The following is an 11,733-nucleotide window of genomic DNA, read 5'->3' on the forward strand; positions in this document are numbered from 1 at the left end:
GGAAAACCCCAGATTTTTGGGGAAAAAACAAAATTTTTTGGGAAGAAACCCCAAATCTTTGGGAAAATCCAAATGTTTTAGGCAAACCCCAAATTTTTTTAGGGAAAAACCACCAGAATTCCTGAGGGGAAAGGTGAGGGAAGCGCTGCCGGAGCCGTCGGATCCGGGATAAGGCCCCGATCCCGGGGGTATCGCTCTTTTATAGTCACTTTTTTACAAAAAAATCCACGTAAAAAACGAAAAAAAAGCCGAATAAACGCCGTGAGTTGAATGTCAAGGTTTTTTTTTCCTTTTGCCGATACCCCCCTGGGTTTTTTTCCAACCTCCCCCGGAATTTGGGAATTCTCACCTTTTTTTTTTCCGACGTTTTCCCGGACGTCCTCCGCAGGTGCTTCCTGGTTGAGATCCGAGTTTTCCGCCCCCAAAAGAAAAAAGAATAAAATAACATTTAAAAAAACAAAAAAAAATTAAAAAAAAAAACAAAAATACAACACGCGTGCAGATGTTACCAAAGTCAATAAAAGAAGAATAAATGATGCGATGTTGGATTTTCTTTATTTTGTTATTATTTATTTTGTCTTTTGTTTTTTAATTTAATTTTATTTATCTTTATTAAATTTATATTTAGTTTAATTTTTAAAATTTATATTTATATATAGAATATATATATAAATGTAGAATAATTTTATTTTTATTATTTATTTTAATATTTATTATTTATTTCTACATTTCATTTATTTTATTTTTCCTGTTTTTTCTCTACTCCCTTGGTCTCTCTTAACTCCTTCAGATTTGGGATTTTTGGGCAGATCCCCTCCTGTGTGAGCTTGGTGTTGGAAATTTTGGGGGAGAAAACATGCATTTTGAGGAGAAAACCCTCATTTTGAAGGGAAAAATAATTTTGAGGGGAAAAAAATTTTAAGGGGAAAAAATAATTTTGACGGGAAGTAAACTTGTTTTGAAGGGAAATAACTCATTTTGAGGGAAAAGGTCATTTTGAGGGGAAAACCCTTCATTTTGAAGGGAGGAAACTCCTCTTGAAGGGAAAAAATGTTGTTTTGAGGGGATGGTTTCCTTCCATGCCATAACACCAAGGGGAAAAATGTCAGCTGGAGGTGCCAAAAAACCCCAAATTCCTCAATGTTTTCACCCCCTGCTGATCAATTCTGTTGATGTCTTCCGTTTTTTCAGCACTTTGCCCAAGGTGAAGGTCCACAACATTGTGATCCTCATGAGGCAGGTGCTGCTCCTGCTTGGGATTCTTGGAGATCTTTTCCCATTTTTAAGGTTCTCTTTTAGCAATTCCTGAATCTCGAGGAAATTCCTGCCACAGATCTGGGGTCCAGGTAGGAAATCCTGCTTGGRTTTCCCCAAAATTCCCCCTAAATCCACCTCAGGGCCAGGTTTTAACCCAGCACAGAGGCAAAACACGGGATGGGGCGCACAGCTCCCTCCAGACGCTGCAATTCCCATTTTCCCACCAAAACCTGCGGGGATTTGGGATTTTTTTGGGGAMAARGTTGAATTATGTGATGAATAGAAAGGTTCTGGGGGATGCTACCCTTGCTGGATGGTTCCTTTCCCCTGCCAGGACCCAGAGCAGCTGCAGAGCTTTCACTGCAGCTCCAGGGCCCCGCTGTCCCTGAGCCGGGGACACCCTGGGGACACCCCCAGTGCACTCGGAGGGGATGCAGGGACCCAAAATCAGCTCGGGCTGGCAGCAGAGGGATCCTGAGTCACCCTGCAGGGACATCACTGGCACCTCTGGGTCCCGTGCGTTGTTTCCTCCCAGAGAAGAAGCTTTTGGGAAGGAACCTGGAACTTGGAACTTTCCCTCCTGCTTTAAGGGYTGAAATCCCAAAGATTCCCAGTGATTTGCGCCTGATTTGGAATCTTGGCACTGTCAGGGTTTCAGGGTAAATAAATTTATTTTTTGAGGGTAAATGAATTTATTTTCTTGCTCAGGATCCCCAAAGGGACGATTCCCACTGGGAATGTGTGTCTGTCACATCCTGGAAGGAGGCAAAGGAACCCAAACCTTTGGAATGAGCTTTTTCCGCTTCCTCCTCCTCCTTTCCCCCCTCAACCCTTTGGCATCTGGGGGCCCTTCCTGGGGTCTGAAATCTCAGAATTTGCTGCTTTTTGTGCTCCACTTCCCCACAAATCAGCAGGGATTTGTGGGAGGTTGGGATTCCAAGGCCTCCCTGCCGTCACTATCCCCAGGCAAATCCRGGTGCTCCATCAGCCCCGCATCTCTTTGGCATTTTCCCTCTGCCTCTGCCCCTTTTGGGAGGTTTTCTCTGGAATTTCAGCCCTCAGTTGCCATGGGATTCAGGAGCCAAACACTGCTTCAGGTGAGGAAAGCCTTCCTCAGTGAAAAATCCCTGATTTTAGTGTGACAGTGACACAAAAGCCACACTTTGTTCCCTTTTCCAATGAGAAATTCCTGCCCCAGTGGCATTTTTAGGGCTGAGTTCTTCATTAAATTCGATTTGGATGTTACCATGTGCTGTCCTTTCTTTCTTTAAGRAAAAAAATCTGAATTTGTCCTAAATTTCCTGCTCTGCTGGGTACTTTTTGCCCAAAAATCCCTGTTTCCCTGAGGGATTTTGCTTGGAATCGCAGAATCAGATAGAAGGTGGCTTAAAACCCCATCCCATTCCAGCTCTTACTATCCCAGGTTGTTCCCTGGGGCGCTTCCATAGATGGGGAATCCTCTGGGAATTCTATCCCAGGGTTTCCCCACCCTCACAGGGAGAAATTCCTTTCCAAAATCCCCCCTAAACCTCTGGATTCCAGCGGGAAGAAGTAGGACAGCCCTGTGTCCTGTCCCTCCATCCCTTGTCCCAAATCCCTCCCCACCTCTCCTGAAAGGTCTTCTWGGAGCTTTCCCTTCTCCAGGCTGAAAAATCCCATTTTTACCAGCCTTTCCCAGAATTTTTGGGGAAAAAAATTCAACCAGGTGCCCATTGCCAGCAGGGACCAATGACCAGAATCCCAATCCCAACCCCAAACTTCTCCCACAAACCACCTCTTTCCCCCCTTCCCCTCTTCTTTACCCCCAGCCCCATTCCACATTTCCCCCACCCCATCCCCACATTTTCCAAGAATCCTGGAGGATTTTTTGGGGGCTGCCCACAGTAGGGAACCCCCAAATTTTTGCTGCTTGGCTGAACCAGGAGGGRCCAGCCAAATCCTTTGTGCAGAACTCTCCTCATTAGCAGAGCCCCAGAGCAAAGCATTTAGAGGGCATTTTTAGGTGGAAAATCCTCGTTAATCCCCCCAATCCTCCTTAATTAATTTCCCCTGCCAATGTTTTGGAAGGATCCTCAGGTGCTCTGCCACATTTATCAGCTGCTGTTCTTGAAGCTGGGAGGGTTTAAAACTCAAAACAGTGCCCCCCAAAATTGCTTTTTAAAGTTGTTTTTTTTGCATTTAAAAATTATGATTGCTCCAAGGAAAGCTTTATCATCCACAGAGGCAAAAAGAGTACTTTTGACCCAAAAAACAGAGATGAAAGTCAGGAATTCCTCACTCAGGAGCTGCCTGGGGCCTCCTGCGTTTGCGATTCGAGGAAGTTTGTAGCTCTTAGGGGTCACTAAGCTGATTTTCTTCAAGATCATTTTTAAAAAATCCAATTTATGAGCTTTTTGCCTCTAATTAATAGCTTGATGAGGAGAGGAGTTTCCATAGGGGATTTTTTTTATGGCACAGCAAGAGGTGAGGACCATGGAGTCTTCAGCTCTCAGTGCTGTGAAACAGACCAAAATCAAGTTTTTGCGGTAAAAAAATGGGATAAAATCCATAAAAAGGAGGTGACCGCCACCCCCTGCTCTGGTGACACAAGGATTGTCCCCATCCTCATTCTGGGAYGAGAATTCTATAATCAACCCTCCTGCTTTTCCAGGATTTCCCAATTAAAATTCATATTTTTCACTGAAAAATTGTTCCCTTTTTTATTTGTTTTTTTTTTGGGGGGGGGGATTCCCCCCACCCCTCTTTTTCCCCTTTACTTTGAAGTATCCCAACCCCAAAAAGTTGGAGGTTTAACCCAAAATGAGGATTTTAAAGGGATTTTTTCCCACCTAAACTATGTTATGATGGTTGAAATGAGGAAATATTTTAATAACTCCAAACACACTCCCCCAAAAAAAGACCCAACTCAACTTTTACTTTCCACCAAAAGTTTGGTTTTTTTTTTTTTTTTTTGTGTGTGTTTTTTTAAACTCATTTCATACATGAGCACTCCTGCTGGGACGGGAAATTTGGGACAGGGAAGGGATTTGTCATAGCTGGACTGGCAATATCCCACTTGTTTTCTGGGAAAAAAGGGATCGCTGCCATTCCCACCTCCCCCTGACCTCAAAAACAGGTCTTTCAGGAAGAGAATAAATAAATATTAATGGGTTTTTCYTTTGATTGTGTGTTGGGATGAGGTGGTTGTTCCCTGATTTGGGGTGAGGYGAGGCTTTTTTGCAGCCCTTCAGTGCAGAACTTCTCGGCTCCTTTTGGGGTGGGCTTTTTATGGGATTTTCTCCATTTCTTTTAGGGATCAGGCTTTAAAAAAAAAACCGAAACAACAACAAAAACCACAACAACCAACAACAACCAACCACACCAAAAAAATCCTTTTTGTTTCACAAGAAGCAGACGGGGCCGAGGTCTACCCCAAACTCCTGCTCGGGGCCCCCAATGTCCAGAGGAGCGAAGTCCACGATGGGCAGGCGCGAGGTCTTCTGTGAGCGGTACTCGATGACCGTCCTGCCCCACTTCCCGGTGTGTTTCTGGTGGGAAAATGGCATTATTTAATCTTCTAAAAACTTCAAAACTTCSAATACCAGTTTGAACCCCAATTCATCAAAGGGGCCCCACTTCCCACTGTGTTTCTGAGGAAAAATCATTGGAAAATGGGATTTGGGGTGACCTTCACTGGCACACCACCAGCAGTTGGAGGTGTTGAAGCCAAGCCTGGTGCCGACCTTGCTGAGCTCCGAGACCTCCTCCAAACTCCCCAGTCCCCAGTGTCTGGGTTCTGCCCCGAYTGCCTCTGGTTTCTGGATTCTGCCCCTATTTCCTACAATTTATGGATTGTGATTCTGCCCACTCCGTCTAATGTTTGTATTCTGATTGTGCCCCAATTCTCTCCCCATTTCTGGACACCAGCCCAACTGGCCCCGATTTCCTGACGCTGCCCCACTCCCGTGCCCSTCCAGCGCGCACCGTGCAGCCGTCCTCCAGCACGCTGTAGGCGAAGCGGCTGCCGCCGTCGGCGCGCAGCTCCACGTCGTTGGAGCCCTGCAGCAGCAGCGCCTTGCGCAGGCTGCCCGAGGCCGCGTCCAGGTACGCCACGCTGTTGCGGCAGTGGTAGGTGACGTTCTGGGCGCCCTCGCTGGACAGCAGCCGCAGGAAGGTCAGCTGCACCTCGGCYGTGTTGGGGGGCAGCTCCTCCGCGCCGTAGCTGAACTGTGAGGGCAGAGGGGAGGCTTTCAGACACCTTTTTTGGGAATTTTTGGGGAATTTCCACAGTTGGCCCACCTGGAGGTGTGAGGATATCGTGGCCTAATGACAAGTTTTCCATCAATTCTCTAAATCAACTGGTTCTGGCGCAAAACCTATCAATTTTGCCCCAAAGAGGGATATGAGCTCCAAGCTTTCCATAAAATCCTCCAAATCAACCAGTTCTGGTACAACCACCATGAATTTGACCCYAAGGAATGCCATCAAGTCCAAGATTTTTAAAAAATCCTCAAGATCACCCCAGATCTGATCCAACCTCCACCAATCCCAGTCCAAGGAACCCCAATCCCACTTCCCACCAACTGCACTTCCGAGGCTTTTCCCTCCTCAGCGCTTGCCCCCATCCCGGCGGGACACCCACGTGGAAGCCGCCGTGGATGGTCTCRGCAAACCAGACGTGCTTCTTCTCCTTGGCCTTGCTGCTCCACCAGTTCTTGCGGGGGATGCTGCCAGGGCTGGGGTACACGCACGTCTCCCCCGTGTCCATGTTGCAGAAGACCTTTATGGCGTCCAGGGTGCAGCCCTGGTTGGGGTCGATCCAGTAATCGCCTGCAGCCGGAGGGTGTGGAATGAGTGACCAAGAGGTGGTGGTGGTGGGGGTCAGGGAGAAGGCCAGCGTGGGTCTTGGTGGCCGGTTGGGTGGTGGAGGGGAGGAGGAGGAGGAGGAAGGGGTGGACACAGGGGTGGAGGAATGGACAGGGATGGACATAAGGATGGAGGTGAGGAGGAGGCAAGAGTGGACACAGGGATGGAGGAACGGACACAGGATGGAGGCAGGAATGGACACGGATGGATGCAGCGACGGATGAAATGATGGACTCGGGATGGACACGTGGACGGAGGCTCTCACCGCTCTTCCAGTCGGGGTGGCAGAGTTTGATGTCACGGCAGGTCCTGGCTGGGTTCTTGCGGGAGCCCTCGGGGCTGCGGATGCTCTCGATCTGGCTGTTGAGGGCCTTGAGGGTGGCGTCCACCTCGGCRTCGTGCGGCCGCAGCCCCGGCGCCGCCTCGTCCGCCCGCAGGTAGCGCCCGGGGTCGGGGCCCTTCTCGGGCTGCCCCAGCCCCGCGAACGCCGACAGGTCGATCCCAGTGCCRGGGGGACCGGGGGGACCGGGCGGGCCTGGGTTCCCGGGGGGRCCCTGTGGGATGGAGAGGAGAGACCGTGCTGGTGATGGGCCGGGAGCCGGATCTTCCTGGCCCGCTGGGTCCCTTTGTCCTGCTGGATCCCCTTCTCCTGCTGGATCCCCCTGCCCCACTGGATCCCCAYCCCCTGGATCCCCCCSGATCCCCCCGCTGCAGGATCCCCTCTGCTGCCACCGCCGTTCCCTCTCACCGCCGGGCCGGGCTCGCCGCTCCTCCCGCGGGGGCCGGGGGGGCCGATGGGGCCGGGCATCCCATTGGAGCCGTCCTTGCCTGAGGGGCCCACAGGGCCAGGGGGACCCTAAAAGAACCCCAAAAAGAGGGGTCAGGAGATGGCAGGGATGGAGYTGCCACCCCTGAGCATGGCACGGACCCACGGGTGCCTCCTTTTCCCTTTTCCCCCAAAATCCAGGACTTACCCTGGGGCCAGAGGGCCCTGCGGGCCCAGCAGCGCCTTGGTCTCCAGAGGGACCCTGGGGAGGAAGGGACAGGGGAGGCTACAGCTCCAGATTTGGGATTGCGGGATTTGGGGATTCCATGAGGGGCTGGGATCCCAAAACTCAGCACTTACAGAGGGCCTAGGGAGATCAGGTCTGGGATTGTGGGATTTTGGGATCCCATGGATGGCTGGGATCTCAAAATTCAGCACTTATGGGGGACTGGGGATTTTGGGATCCTGTGGAGGGGCTGGATTCCCCTCCAGATACAGATATCTGTCAGCAGATACAGAAGGCCCACACAGGCCAAGTTTGGGATTGTGGGATTTTGGGATCCCAYSGAGTTTGGGATCGCAATCCTGGCACTTATGGGGGGCCCAGGCAGGTCAGGTCTGCGGGATTTTGGAACTGGGGGATTTTGGAACTAGGAGATTTCGGGATCCTGGGATTTTAGGACCCCAAACTCCAGCACTTACGGGGGGCCCGGGCAGGCCCTGGAGCCCGGTGAAGCCGCGGTGTCCCTTCAGGCCCCTCTCTCCAGCYTCTCCTGTCTCTCCTTTGTCACCACGAGGTCCTTGAGGACCCTGGGAAGGGACAAAGGGACACGGAGCTGGCTCATGCTCAAGCTGGCGGATCCCAACCCGGAGCTATTGGAATTCCGGGATGGAAGTGTGGGAATTACTCACCGGCATTCCCCGGGCACCGGCGGGGCCGGAGGGACCCATGGGGCCTTGGGCGCCCTGTGGGGAGAAAGGAGTAGGGTCAGAAATGGCAGGAATGGGGGATTTGGGATTGACTTGGAACGTGGGATGTGGGACGTAGGATTTGGGAATGTGGGAGATATTTCCAGTTCCAGTTCCTGGAGCTCCCAGCTCCTTCCCAGTTTTATTGAAGATGCTYGGAACTGTTCCCATCCCCCCCAAACTGGTGCCATCTTGCAGATGATCCCAAACAGCTCCACCCCTGGATCTGGGATCATATCCGATAATTCCTTTCTCACTCCATCCCAAGAAGCCCCGCTCACCGTCTCTCCTCTGTCTCCCTGTTTTCCAGTGGGTCCCACGGGGCCGGGAGCGCCGGGAGCGCCGGGAGCACCGGGGGCACCCACGGGGCCGGTCTCACCACGATCACCCTGGGAACAGGGAATGGGGTCAGGAATTCCAGCTCTTGGATGGGGGAGAGCACAGGGATAACAGGGAGCAGGGAATGGGGTCAGGAATTCCTGGAATTCCCGCACACGGATAACGGGAGAGATCCGGGATAAACTCACCTTCACTCCGGCCGCACCATCCCTGCCCGGGGGTCCGTCGGAGCCGGGGCTTCCCTGGGAGAAGGGGAGGAATTCAGATTTTGCCTTTCTCCAACCAAAATGCCACGGGCAAAAACGCGCCGGGAGTTTCCGGGAGCACCATCAGGGCTGTMCCCCATAGGATCAGCCCGGGATGCATCCCGGATATCCCAAACATTCCCAATCGCCCCTCGCACCTCCCGTCCGGGTTCTCCGGCCGGTCCCGTCAGCCCGGGCGGCCCCACGGGCCCGGGGGGTCCCCGGTCTCCGGCCGAGCCGGGCGCTCCCTGTTTTCCGGGCTCTCCCTGGAAAAAAAGCGGATCCGCAGACCGTGAGCGAGGGCCGCGGCTGCTTTTGGGGCCGAGCCCTGCAGCTCTGTGGGGTTTCCTTGGGGCGGTGCTCACTCACCGAGGGTCCCGGCAGCCCCGGGAAGCCGCGCTCGCCGCGCTGCCCCGGCAGCCCCACGATGCCGCGCTGGCCCGCCAGACCTTGGGGACCGGGGGGACCGTCCGGGCCCTGCGGGGACACCCGGGGGGGTCAGCGCCACCGGCGGTGGGTGGACAGGGGGACAGGAGGGCGGTATCCCCGAACCCCGAATCCCAAATACCGCGGGGCCGTCCTCGCCGGGCTCGCCCTTCTCGCCGGGGGGGCCGGCAGGGCCCTGGAGCCCGGGGTCGCCAGCCCGGCCCGGGGGTCCCGCGTCGCCCCGAGCACCTTTGGGGCCGTCCTTGCCCGCGGAGCCGGGGGGCCCGGGGGGGCCGGGATTACCCTGCGGGAGAGTTGGGGATCAGAACCGGCGCACAAGGGGGTTCCCTATTCCCCATCCCCTTCCTGATGCCATTCCTGATGCCAGTGCTGATCCCAGTCCTGGTGCTGGCAGAGAGCCCTGGGAATGTCCCTTTTTAGTGGGGGGCGCCACCCGGGGGTGCCCTTGGTTTGGGCACATCACGGGGAGCAGCATCAGCCCTGCCCCCAAAGCTGGGGCTGAGTGATCCCTGATTGTTCTGGGTGATCCCAGGGCTTCCCAAATGATCCCAGCTGCCCCTAAAAGATCCTGGCTGCCCCCAGATGATCCCAACTCTCCCAAAATGAGCTATTCCAAAATGATCGCAACTGTCCCAAGTAATCCCAGATCCTCCCAAGGGATCCTGGCTGCCCCTAAAAGATCCTGGCCTCCCCCAGGGATCCCGGTTGCCCCCAAACGATCCCAGTTTCCCTCCCAGTGATCCTGGCTGTTCCAAGTGATCCCAGTTTCCCCCCAGTGATCCCAATTTCCACCAAGTGACCCCAGCCGCCCCCAACTCACATTGGGGCCGGGGGGTCCGACACGTCCAGCAGCTCCGGGGAATCCAGTGGCTCCCTGGGAAGGAGAAGAGAGGGAGGGTCAGACCCTGCCCCTCCCCTGCCCCTCCCTCATGCCCCCATCCCCCACCCCCCATACTCACAGGGGGGCCCTGAGCACCCCGGGCTCCTTTGGGTCCAGTGACGCCAGTGGGACCCTGGGGAGAGCGGAAAACRCATCAGGATGGAGGGGTGAGGGCAGAACAGCCCCCACCAGGCAATTTCCAAAATTCCTGGGATGAGGGGTCCCAAAAGGGTCATCCTGGTTTTTGAGGTGGCCTGGCCAGACCCACCTGTGGGCCAGGAGCCCCAGAGGGTCCCTGCGGGCCGGGGGCTCCGGCGTCGCCCTTCTGGCCGGGCTCTCCCTGCTCGCCTTTGGCTCCGGGCTGTCCGTCGGCGCCCTGCGGGAAGAGCCGCGGTCAGCAGCASGACCCGAACTGGGACACTGGGCCAAACTGGGATGCACTGGGGACAGAACTCACCGGGGGGCCGGCGAATCCGGCGGGGCCGGGGGCTCCGGGCTCTCCGCGCTCTCCCTGGGGGAGAAAAAGGGGGGGCAATCAAGGGAATGGGGGGGAAAGACAGCAACGGCACCGGAGGGGCGACAGGTGGCACTGGGGATGGGACAGGTGACAGCAGCAGCGCCGCAGGGAGGGGCGACGGGTGGCACTGCCAGAACCGGGGATGGAATAAGTAGCGCTTACGGGGGCACCGCGGGCACCGGCGGCACCGGATGGGCCAGGGGGTCCGGACTCGCCCTGGAAAAGGAAAAGGGGGAGTCGTGATTGGGGTCAGCCGTGGGGACAAGGGTGGGGTCAGTCCCGATGGCAGCGGTGCRGGGGCCACCCCTGCTCTCACCTTCTCGCCGTTGGGGCCAGCAGGGCCAGGGGGGCCGATGGGACCTGTGAGACCCTGGGGGAGAGAGAGGAGGATGAGGCCACCAGGAGTGTCCCTGGGTGGCTACAATGAGGGTGAGGCCACCGGGAGTGTCCCTGGGTGGCTACAATGAGGGTGAGGCCACCGGGAGTGTCCCTGGGTGGCTACAATGAGGGTGAGGCCACCAGGAGTGTCCCTGGGTGGCTACAATGAGGGTGAGGCCACCAGGAGTGTCCCTGGCCTGTCACCATGAGTGTCCCTGGATGGCCACTGTGACTACCCCTGGCCGGCCCCATCCCACCGCATCCGTGTCTCACTCACACGAGCTCCGTCCTTTCCAGGGGCTCCCTCAGGTCCCTTCTCTCCGACGTCTCCCTGGGGAGGGTGACAGGGGGACAGCATGAGCCCAGCCAGGCCTCGGTGACCCTTGTGACACCCTGTGACCTCCAGTGACACCCTGTGGCACCCCCAGCCCCGTCACAGCCCCTGTGACCCCCCCGCCCCGTGACACCCCAGTCCTTGTCCCACCCCCTGCACCCCGGTGCCCCCCGGCCGGTCACTCACCCTGTCGCCCTTGGGTCCGGCGATGCCGGCCGCTCCTCTCTCGCCGGGCATCCCCTGCAGCCCCGGGGGTCCCTGCGCTCCGCTGGGGCCGGCGGGGCCGGTGGCGCCCTGGAGCCGAGCAAAGGGACATCACCGGGCTGCCACCCGCGGCGGTGGCACCGCGCCGCCCGGCGCGTCCCCTCGTGTCACCCACCTTGGGTCCGTCCGTGCCGGGGGTCCCGGGGAGCCCGCGGGGGCCCTGCAGGCCCTGGGCGCCGGGAGAGCCGCGCTCTCCGGGGAAGCCGCGCTCGCCCTGGGGACACGGGGACAGCTCAGGAGGGGACACCGGGACACCGGGAGGGTCACATCACAGGGGATGTCCCCAGGGGTGGTGGGAAGGGACATCATCCCACACTGCCCCGGAGGGACTGGGATGGGCTGGGAGGGACTGGCATGAGGACAGAACCTGCCCGGAGCTGGCCTTGGCTGGGGACAACCAGGCCCTGGCACCCTCCAAAGTCCCCCACGCGATGAAGAAGTCCCCAAGCTGGTGACAGATGTCACCCTGGGCCCCCCAATGTCCCCAAGCTG

The 11,733-nt window shown here is 56.2% G+C and overlaps 1 protein-coding gene across 1 annotated transcript in view; it reads right to left on the reverse strand.

Annotated features, from left to right (window-relative positions):
• Positions 1-4,197: 4,197 nt before the first annotated feature.
• The window catches only part of LOC130586590 (collagen alpha-1(II) chain), a 14,644-nt gene continuing 7,108 nt past the window's right edge, over positions 4,198-11,733 (reverse strand). The window contains exons 25-46 of the mRNA XM_057387443.1: positions 11,357-11,455; positions 11,164-11,271; positions 10,921-10,974; positions 10,582-10,635; positions 10,428-10,481; positions 10,206-10,259; positions 10,017-10,124; positions 9,828-9,881; positions 9,689-9,742; positions 8,990-9,151; positions 8,791-8,898; positions 8,580-8,687; positions 8,365-8,418; positions 8,119-8,226; positions 7,781-7,834; positions 7,571-7,678; positions 7,077-7,130; positions 6,851-6,958; positions 6,368-6,656; positions 5,879-6,066; positions 5,221-5,463; positions 4,198-4,784 (exon numbers count right to left, since the gene is read on the reverse strand). Of these exons, the coding sequence (XP_057243426.1) occupies positions 4,638-4,784; positions 5,221-5,463; positions 5,879-6,066; positions 6,368-6,656; positions 6,851-6,958; positions 7,077-7,130; positions 7,571-7,678; positions 7,781-7,834; positions 8,119-8,226; positions 8,365-8,418; positions 8,580-8,687; positions 8,791-8,898; positions 8,990-9,151; positions 9,689-9,742; positions 9,828-9,881; positions 10,017-10,124; positions 10,206-10,259; positions 10,428-10,481; positions 10,582-10,635; positions 10,921-10,974; positions 11,164-11,271; positions 11,357-11,455 (2,370 nt within the window). The 3' untranslated portion in view covers positions 4,198-4,637. The remainder of the gene's footprint in view (positions 4,785-5,220; positions 5,464-5,878; positions 6,067-6,367; positions 6,657-6,850; positions 6,959-7,076; positions 7,131-7,570; positions 7,679-7,780; positions 7,835-8,118; positions 8,227-8,364; positions 8,419-8,579; positions 8,688-8,790; positions 8,899-8,989; positions 9,152-9,688; positions 9,743-9,827; positions 9,882-10,016; positions 10,125-10,205; positions 10,260-10,427; positions 10,482-10,581; positions 10,636-10,920; positions 10,975-11,163; positions 11,272-11,356; positions 11,456-11,733) is intronic.

The sequence above is a fragment of the Malurus melanocephalus genome, unplaced genomic scaffold, assembly GCF_030028575.1.
Source record: "Malurus melanocephalus ecotype Western Australia unplaced genomic scaffold, MMel_1.1 scaffold_1217, whole genome shotgun sequence".
Lineage (NCBI taxonomy): Eukaryota > Metazoa > Chordata > Aves > Passeriformes > Maluridae > Malurus > Malurus melanocephalus.